Genomic DNA, 10,000 nt, shown 5'->3' on the forward strand with positions numbered 1-10,000 from the left:
ACATTATGCTGGCAAAGTAAGTGGAGGGGAAAGGGAATTCAGGGATGGATGGGCCATGAGTGGAGTAGAGAAGAAGTAGGAATAATTCAGGAGCAAGAGATGGAGACTGAGAAATAAGAAAGAGTAGATGAATTTTGGGGGGGATTTGAGGAATAAGATACAAGGACTGGGGTCCATGGGAGTGCTGAAGGTAAAGAAGATAAAGTCCAATGATTGTGGCATAGGAATCAAAGCTGGAGGTTGGAGAAGTCTGGGAGTAGGGTGCTAAAAGGCTAAGATTGTGGGGTTCTAGCTAACCCACATCCCTCCAACCAGGTGATGTACAATGTGGATGGTTTCTTGGACAAGAACAATGACCTGCTATTCCGAGACTTGTCACAGGCTCTGTGGAAGTCCAAGCACCGCCTGCTTCAGATGCTGTTCCCTGAAGGCAACCCCAAACAAGTCTCCCTTAAGCGACCCCCCACAGCTGGGACCCAGTTCAAGAACTCTATAGCCACACTCATGAAGAACCTGTATTCCAAGAATCCTAACTATATTAGGTGATATCTCTTATTTATAACAGATATACTATAGACATAATGAGGTGATAGAATTATAAGATCCTAGATTTAGAGCTGGAGGCAGCTAGGTGGTGCCATAGTGGATAGTGGAATTGGGCTTGGAAATAGGACCTGAGTTCAAATTTGATCTTGGATGCTTATTAGCTGTGTGACCCTGAGCAAGTGATATAGCCCTGCTTACCTCAATTTCTTAACTGTAAAATGAATTAGAGAAGGGAATGGCAAACCACTCCAAGATATTTGCCAAGAAAACTCCAAATGGAATCACAGTCAGACACAAGCGAATAACAATAACAAGATGGAAATACTTGCCTAATACTCTTTATATGTGAGCTGATAATATTAAAGTACAGTAGGTGAAATGCCCACTATGCAAACACAAAATAACACACCAAAAAAAGAAATCTCAACAGGATGGGAAAAAAGTACACATGCAAGGAGTTGGATGCGAAAGAGAGATTAATGAGGGTAGAGAAGGAGGAAGAAGGCTTGGATTTCAAGGAGGATTTCCTAATGGAAGTAGAAGGGGGAGGCAAGATGTTCCATTCCCTCGAAATTTCTTGGTCTTAGATACAGGCGGATATTTGGTGAAACAGAGGAAGGCCTGGTCTCTGTTGACTGAAGGGCATAGTGTCAGAAGGATGGACATGAAAATCTCAAAGGGGAATCCTACGGGAACCTTTGCTTATACATATACCTGCCCACAAACCCTATCCTTCCCATAGGTGCATCAAACCAAATGAGCATCAGCAACGAGGTCTCTTCTCAACTGAACTAGTGGGCACCCAGGCGCGGTACCTGGGACTACTCGAGAATATTCGGGTGCGAAGGGCTGGCTATGCTTACCGACAGGTTTACGGTGCCTTCCTGGACAGATACCGGATGCTGAGCCGGTCTACATGGCCCCATTGGCGTGGCCAAGCACGGTAAAGGGGGAAAAGGGGGAAAAGCAGTAAGAGGGGAAATCACTGCAAGGGCTGAAGGTAAGGTCCAAGGATCTGGGAAGATCAGACCTTAGAGGCCCAGGGAAGAGAGCTAAGTGCAGAATCAAAAGGAAAAGCAAAGGCCCTATTCTCAGAATCCCCCTCCCAACTCCCAGCTTCTAAATATGGTGGTGGTCTTGATGATGGTGTTTAGCTCACATCAGTTCCCTTGAGCACAGAATGACTGACCCATACCTGAGCTCTCACCTGGGGTGGTGGGGTACCTCTCTATGGGATATGTCTACCCATTGTTTCTCCATATAGGGAAGGAGTCGAAAAGCTTCTGGAAGAACTAAACTTGGGCTCTGGGGAGCTGGCCTTTGGTCGGACCAAAATATTCATCCGGAGCCCCAAGACAGTGAGTGAGGATCAGGGAAGGGAGATGGAGCAATGAAGGAGGGCAGAATGTGGCTCTACTTGGGTAGTTTCCTAAAGGGAGGGTTCCACCTCATGGAACTAAGAATACATGGATGTACCTCTGCACAAGCTGGCTGTGGGGGGAGACTATGAAGATCCCTTAGTGCTGATAGGAGAAAGATGGGAAAGGTGTAGAGTCTGGGTCTCTATTCCAATTCTCATTCCATTCTCCTTTCCCCAACTCTTTTCTCCCCTTAGCTTTTCTATCTGGAGGAGAAAAGGAGGATTCGAATACATCAGCTAGCTGTTCTCATCCAGAAGATGTACCGGGGCTGGCGGTGCCGTACCAATTACCAGCTCATGCGCAAAAGTCAGATCCTCATTTCTGCCTGGTTTCGGGGTAACATGGTAGGAGTCACCCCAGAACTCCCCTCCCCACTCCCACATGGGAGGGAGAGGTACAGTTCTGGTAATGGTTGGGGAAGGTGAGGAGGCTCCTCTGGCACCCTTCCTTCCCTTTCCTCATTCCCCAATGTTTTCTGCAGCAAAAGAAACGCTATGGGAAGATAAAAACATCAACATTACTGATCCAGGCTTTTGTGAGAGGATGGAAGGTAAATAATAAAGGGAGCCTGGGGACACCGGGGGCCCCCCCAGGCTTCACTCTGGGTCAGATTGTCACTTAACAGAGAGAAGATATTGATGGGATGGAAGGGGAGGGGAGCAGACATTGTTCACAAACCTTCATGATCACGGATAAGAAAGGCTAGAGCATATGTGCATGTATGTGTATGTCTGCCTTCTCATTCTCTCTGCCCTCTGGCCCAGAACCCCTGAATCTATCTATCTCATCTCTCTTCCTTGTGATATAGTAATCTATCATCTGGCCCCTCTTCTCTTGACTCTCTAAGAGGTTGAAGGAACAGAGAATCAATCAATCAATAAGTATTTATTAAATGTCTACCATGTGCCAGGCTCTAAGCTAGGTACCAGGGATACAAGCCTAAAGAAAGAAACAGTGCTTACTTGAAATGAACTTATTTTTAATGGGAGAGGTAACAAACATATATAAAAATATATGCAGAAGTATAAAAATAATACAGACACACACAGAGTAGTTAAATACAAGGTGAATTTGTGGGAGGGGGGAAGACCAAGATTTGAGATCAGAAAAGATTTAATACAAAAGATGGAGTGTGAGCTGCAACTTAGAGACACTCCAAGGCAGCATAAAAGGGAATGTATAAACGTCATATGAATAATGGGTATTATATTTCTTTCCTTTTCACTAATGGGTATTGCATTTCTTGCCTTTTCAGTGGGTGGAAGAAGGGAATGAATTTGTAGCTGGTAACAATTTTTTTTTTTTAAAAAGGGAGTACACATTAGGTTGAGTGGTAGGGGGAGGACTTTGCAAAAGCAAGGAGACTGGAGATAGAGTGAGGAACAGCACTGGAGCTGGAGAAAGAAATAGCAAACCAGTCCAGTATTTTTGCCAAGAAAAGCTTAAATAGAGTCACAAAGGAAAAAGATTGAACAGCAGCAGCAACACTATGTACTAGACTTGACTAATATTTTCTCATTTGATCCTCACAATCCTGTTGAGATATATTATTGTTATATTATATACATATTATATATAGATTATTATTATTATTATTATTATTATTATTATTATATATTGTTATCCTTATTTTACAGTTGAGGAAACTGAGTTAGGCAGAGTGGCTTGTCCAATTAGTATCTGAAATATGAACTCAGGTCTTTCCCCTAGGAGAACTTATCTTTTCCACCTGAGCTCTCTGCTGCGCCACTTAAAAGCTTAGGTAGAAAAGATGAGCTCCCCTAGGGGAAAGATAATAAGTTGAGATATGTTGGGTTTAAGATTTCTTTGGGATGTGTTGATTGAAACATCTAAGAGGCAGTTATGGAACTGAAGCTAAAAGAATAAATTTCTTGAGATCAGGGATTGCCTTGCCTTTGCCTCACCCAGTGCATAGCCAGTACTTAGTATAGAGCAGATGGCCAATACATTGTTGTGGAGTTAAATTGAATTAAGATTCTCTCTTTTCTTTTTTTTCCCCATGGTCACTCCTGCCAGGCCCGAAAGGAATATCGGAAATATTTCCGGTCAGGGGCAGCCTTGCAGTTGTCAAACTTCATCTATAGGAGAATGGTGAGTAGGTCAGATGGGGAATGTAAAGCTGGGAGAAGAGAGAAAACTGAGTTGAAATTCTTCTCTCTTTTTGAACAAGAGATGCTTAGGGAGCAGGGGTGGAGTCAATGGATGGGGAGGGAATGGAGTCGTCCACATGAGGCTATGGGTAAAAAGGGTAACAAGTACTTCTGAAACCTGCTTGTCTCAGGAGGAGGAGGAAGAGAGTCAAGGGCAAGGAAGTGGCTGGAGGAGAGGAGGTGGGGGGCTTGGTTCTACACTGTTATCAGCAGCACGTCCTCACCTTCAGAGCTAGAAAAAGGAAATCAGGAATTTGGAACTCCTTCACCACTCTCCACCCCAGCACATGCCCCCAACCCACATAAAGTGTATCTTGTTTTTTCTGCTGTCCCATTTCTGTAACCCACAACTCCAAGCTCGCAGATCTCCGGGGGGAGAGACCTTTCCCTGTCTTTGTTCTCTTTTTCTCCTTTGCCACCTCCCCTTGAGGAGGCCTCAGTCCAACTGCAAGTGCAATTTCTGGATTAAATTTTGCTCTCTTTCTCACTCTTCTTTCCTGGCTCCTATCCCCAGGTGCAGAAATTCCTGTTGGACCTGAGGAATAACCTGCCCTCTAAGCTCACTGACCACAGGTGGCCACCCCCTCCTTACAAAGTCTTTACCTTGGTGAATCAGGAGCTGAAGACCATTTTCCATCACTGGAAGGTGAGAAAACCATTGGAGGGTGAGAGATAGGGAGGGCCTCTTTCCATCCAATCTTTTCTGCATCAAGTGTTTCCCCATCCAATCTCTGGTTCTGACCCTTTCCATCAACACTTCTGGGACATTATTTCTCTCTGTCCAGTGTAAACAGTTTCTGGATCAGCTTTCTCCACAGAAGAAAGAGGTTCTGAAGGAGAAACTCTGTGCCAGTGAATTGTTTAAAGGCAAAAAGGCTTCATATCCCCAAAGGTGAGGACAGGAGAGAACTGGGGGCACATTCGCCACAACCTGGAGATTTTCCAGATGGGGCCAGCCCCATCTGATCCAGAAAGAGATGGTGAAGATGGCCCAAAAGGGGGAAAGGGGAAGGAGGGCGATAGAGGCAGGAGCTTGGGGGAAGCCAGAAGGGACTTGCTCCTTCATGCCTTGTCTGTGCCCCCAGCATCCCTGTGCCGTTCAGAGCTGACTATGTGATGCTTCGTGAGAAACCCAAGCTGCAGCAGCTACAGAAAGCTTCTGACGGTCCTGTGCTGATGGCCGAGACTGTGAATAAAGTCAACAGAGCCAGCGGCAAGGTTTGAACCCCCAACCTCTATTCCTTGGAACTGCCCACGCCCACCACATAATAACCTGTCATTCTGTCATTGAGTAAGCTGAGGTAGATACCTCCCCATGGAGGGGGAAGCAACATGGCAAAGCAGAATAAACCCAATGGGGTCCTAGCCTGGCCACTGACTAGTGAGATCACCCTAAACCAGTCCCCATGTTTCCAAGCTCAGTCTCTTTATCTATCGTATTATCCCAATAATATTTATAAGCATAGCACAGGGTGGCTGGAAGGACTTCACAAACCCTTAAAACACTGTAGAAATGTGAATTGTTATTGGCATTCTTCTTTACCCCACTCCTTTCCCCCAGATGGCCCCAAGAATTCTCCTCTTGACCAAGAGTCATGTGATCCTTGCTGATGCCAAAGGCTCCAAAATCAAGACTGTCATCGGGCTGGAGAGCGTGGCCGAAGTGTCGGTCAGCAGCCTTCAGAATGGACTCTTTGGCTTACATCTCGCTGAGGTACCTAGAGAATGGCCATACCTCTCGGAGACCAGGAGAAGAGGCAGGGGAGGACAAAGGGCAGGGGGGACCGGCCCTGGCAATCCGGGCCTCTGTTTCCCTATTATTGTGGTGACTCAGGGTTTCCCTGCTCTTCTCATTCCACCCCCAAGGTCTCTTCAGTGGGCTCCAAGGGAGACTTTTTACTGGTCAGTGAGCATGTGATTGAGTTGGCGACCAAGCTATACCGGGCCACGCTGGATAAAACGCAGAGGCAACTGCCAATTACTGTGACTGAAGAGTAAGAATTATCAATAGGGGAAAGACTGGGGAGGTCATAACCAGGAAGCTATGGGTCACCACGACCTGGGAGTCATTAAGGGAGAAAGAATGCTGGGCAGAACTCTTACTCTGTGGGTGGACAATACTTGGAGGCCTCTCCTTCTGTCCTCCCTCCCCGACAATTGACTTATTCATTGAACAAGCATTCATTAAGTGTCTACCATATGCGAAGCACAACTCTCCTAGTTGCTTCAGACTGCCTTCTGATTCATCTAGCATCAGGGATTAATTCTCTGTGGAGTGGGAGGGTACCAGGTCCAAGAAGGGAAAAAAACCCATCACTGAGAGCAGGGGCTCCAGTCTTTATCCCCACCCCTAATCTTATCCCAAGGTTCACAGTGAAGTTCAAAGAAGGCGACATGAAAGTGAAGGTCATTCAGAGCCCAAAGAGCGAAGGCATAAACAAAGTAAGCTGCAAGAAGAAAGGAGGAAACCTCTTGGAGGTATACGCACAGTGAGGAAGATGGAGAGCCACTGGTCCCTTGTCCTAGAATAGCACCAGATTTTGAGTCCCCCCTACTCCTGGAGAAGAGGAAGGAAGAGGGAGAAGGCTCTTATCTCTTAATAAAACATGTCAACAGTGGAAGGTCTGCTTATGTTGAGTTGGAGTGACTCTAGGATCAGCCAGCTCTCCCTATCTTCTTCTAATTGCCCCAAGGGCACTAGATTCCTCTCTTTACTGCTTCTCCCTTCCCCCCCAAAAAACTTCATCAGACTCCTTGGATTCAGTAATACTGTATATTGTATCAGTAACACAGTGATAATGAGTCTAGGTTAAAAGGACAATTGCTTCTTGGCCCTTTAATCTGCTGAGCTTCGGTGGGTTTGCTGAGATGGTGTGGGAGACTAAGAGGAAGGAAGCGAGGTCAGGTCACAGATGGCCCATGGACCAGCATATTAAATATGTCCCTAGCAGGCTGGGAAGAAATATTGGTTCTCATGGAGATTTCATCTGGGAGGGGGCCAGAGGAGAGAGGACAGAAATGGGTGGAGGCACTCGTGGGGAGAAAATTCCCACTCCCCCTCTGGCAAGGACCTCCTCTTCCAGCCCTTTCCCTGGCACTAGCCTGGTTGGAGCACACCTGCCTCCCTGGCCCCTTCACCCTCCCCCTTATCTCTGACCTCCCCCTCTCCTACCTGCCACAGTGATGCCAAACAATTATAATGCCAATCGATGTCCCACAGCTGGGGCCTGCAGCTGGTGGTACTCAGTGAGGGGGCCGAGGCGCTCCCTGTCCCCCACAACCCCCCATTCAGTTTGCTCTTCTCTTCCTGCTTATTCCTTCTCATTATCTCACTTTCTCTGCATTGACCTGTCTCTCTCTACATCTCTCATTATCTGTCTTTAATAGCAAAATCTAATATTTTAAATCATACTTTTATTTTACAAAATCTTTCCCCATGTATTCTCTTTCTCCCTGGCTCTATTTCCTCTCATCTCAATCCATCTCTCTCTGCTTCAGCCAACCAAATATTTATTCAGGTGCATACTGCCCGCCCCTCTCTGCTGTTTTTGCCTGTTTTTTGTTATGATTTCTGTCTTTCAGTACCTCCTTTCCTCTCTAAGCTTCCCTCTATCACTGTATCTCCCCCTTCCTCCCGTCCCTTCTCTCACTCCCTTTTTCCCTTATCTCTATCCCCACTGTATTTTGAGGATGGGGGTCCCTCCTTTTCCCAGACCCATCAGCAGTCAGCCCACAGCCCCGATAAACAAATGGGAGAAGAAAGATTAACTTTTCATTTTAGCCTGGAAATTAATCTAACTCTTCCTGCGCAGTGGCCCTCGAAGGGATGAGCTGAGTCAGGGCAGAAAGGGTTAGGTTTTGTCCATCTTTTAGAAAGGGTGTAGGGGTTTTCCTTCGCCTGTTGGCTTGACCCAAGAGCTGCTGTTCCCGGAGGCAGAGAACAGCTTTACCCCATGTCTCTGACACAGACCGTGAAGGCCCCAGAGAGACTGTCCAGGATCACGGGGTTGGCTGTTCCTCCCAGTCCTCCTACAATCAGTATTGTCTGTCTCTTCCTGTGCCCTGAGCCCAAATTGGCATCGTTTTCTGATGAAGTGTCTGGCCATTTTCAGAAGCAATTTCAGAAGAGGCTATAACGGCTGCTCCCTCCTCCACTCCTCCGCCCCTGTTGCCTTGCTGCAGGCACAGGGTGGGGAGAGAGGAGGGAGTTTGGAGGAGCTTCCGGTTCTTGATCCTCATCGCTTTCTCCAGTCACAGTGGGCCCCAAATCTGAGGATTAATGAACATGAGAAAATGGAAAGCAGATGGTCCTTTCCCCAAACCAGGCTCTATCTTGCCTTTCCAGTCCCTTTCTCTTTGCCCTTTTCTTCTCTTTCTTTCCCTTCTTCCGACACACTGACCTCACTTGGGAGGCATCTCTCAAAGCTAGGGTCCCCCGATAGAGCAGAATGTAGTTTAATGTGCTCCCTTTCTAGGGTATGTATCCCCCCAGAACCTATTCTCTTTATAGGAATACATTTTGAGTTACTAGCTTTCAATTTTTTTCTTTTTTCTTTTCTTTTTTTTCCTGAGGCTGGGGTTAAGTGACTTGCCCAGGGTCACACAGCTGGGAAGTGTTAAGTGTCTGAGATCAGATTCGAACTCCAGTCCTCCTGAATTCAGGGCTGGTGCTCTATCCACTGCGCCGCCTAGCGGCCCCTCAATTTCTAATCCAGAGACATATTTTTTTTTTTTTCCTCTTCAATCGTTCAAGAACTGATCAAAGAAACTATTTTTAATCCCTCAGATTATTTCAATCTCCTCTTGGAAAAATTATTACCAACAGTAACTCATATTTATATAACATTTTAAAATCTATAAGTACTTTCCTTGCAATTATCTCGAAAGAAAGACCCTAAAATTATTATAACAAGGTAGTGCAGAAAATGTAGAAGCAGAGGATCTGAGTTCAAATTCTGGACTCTGACACTTACTACCTTGAGCAAGTTATTTAAATCTTTGGACTTAATTTTCCTCATCTGTGAAATAAAGAAAGTTAAGTAAATAACTTCTTAAAATTCCTTCCAGTTTTCAATCTATGAGCCTATAATCCCCACACAAAATAGACTCCCACTGATGGGGGAATGACTAAAAAAGTGTGAGCCATGAGTGCAACGAATATTACGGTTCTGTAAAAATAAATGATGGATATGATGAATATAGAGAAGCATGGAAAAATATTCCTGAATCAAAGCAGAGTAAAGAAATCAGAACCGAGAAAATGTGACTACAAAAACATAAATAGAAAGAACAATCATATGAGAATATACCCATTCTTTATAGAGGTGGGAGGTGTTCCACTGCACATAATTTCAAATTTTAAAAAATATATGTGAATTTTGCAGATTTTTTTCTTTTTTGTCTTAAGATGGTACTTATTATATGGCATGACTTTGTAAGGGAAGGGAGTACTGGGGTGAATTTGGGGGATGCTAAGAAAAAAGACCAATATAACTTTTTAAAAATCACATCCCTCCCCACAGCCTCCCTCCTTCGTGTTATATAATCTCAGTCCTTTTCTTCTCACATTCTTGGAAGTGGCTCTCCTCTGGCCTATGAGAAATGCGAGGGGCAGCAGCTGGGGCCTTCTCGGCTGCCCGAGTCCTTGACTGGCTCAGGGCCACTTCTCTCCGTAACTGTTCGGCGATTTCGCCCGGCTGGGAGGTTTCGGCCTTGCTGGATGACATTTCCATCTGCTCCCCACGTAGTCTGCCCTGCCTGCTACCTCCCTCTTGGCCTTTCAGAGCCAGGGCCGCGGCTTCCGCTCCCAGCTTCATGACTTGGCCTGGAGTGGCCATCGCAATCCTCCGGAGTCAGCCGCCC

The 10,000-nt window shown here is 45.9% G+C and overlaps 1 protein-coding gene across 1 annotated transcript in view; it reads left to right on the forward strand.

The window, feature by feature from the left end:
• The window catches only part of MYO1A (myosin IA), a 17,565-nt gene extending 10,809 nt beyond the window's left edge, over positions 1-6,756 (forward strand). The window contains exons 16-28 of the mRNA XM_074269931.1: positions 1-16; positions 316-542; positions 1,289-1,489; positions 1,811-1,904; positions 2,162-2,311; positions 2,449-2,517; positions 4,005-4,079; positions 4,653-4,784; positions 4,924-5,030; positions 5,224-5,356; positions 5,700-5,852; positions 6,005-6,132; positions 6,505-6,756. The exon at positions 1-16 is cut by the window's left edge and continues 185 nt beyond it. Coding sequence (XP_074126032.1) covers positions 1-16; positions 316-542; positions 1,289-1,489; positions 1,811-1,904; positions 2,162-2,311; positions 2,449-2,517; positions 4,005-4,079; positions 4,653-4,784; positions 4,924-5,030; positions 5,224-5,356; positions 5,700-5,852; positions 6,005-6,132; positions 6,505-6,631 — 1,612 coding nt within the window. The 3' untranslated portion in view covers positions 6,632-6,756. The remainder of the gene's footprint in view (positions 17-315; positions 543-1,288; positions 1,490-1,810; positions 1,905-2,161; positions 2,312-2,448; positions 2,518-4,004; positions 4,080-4,652; positions 4,785-4,923; positions 5,031-5,223; positions 5,357-5,699; positions 5,853-6,004; positions 6,133-6,504) is intronic.
• The last annotated feature ends 3,244 nt before the right edge of the window (positions 6,757-10,000 follow it).

Source organism: Sminthopsis crassicaudata, chromosome 5 (assembly GCF_048593235.1).
Source record: "Sminthopsis crassicaudata isolate SCR6 chromosome 5, ASM4859323v1, whole genome shotgun sequence".
In the NCBI taxonomy this organism is placed as follows: domain Eukaryota; kingdom Metazoa; phylum Chordata; class Mammalia; order Dasyuromorphia; family Dasyuridae; genus Sminthopsis; species Sminthopsis crassicaudata.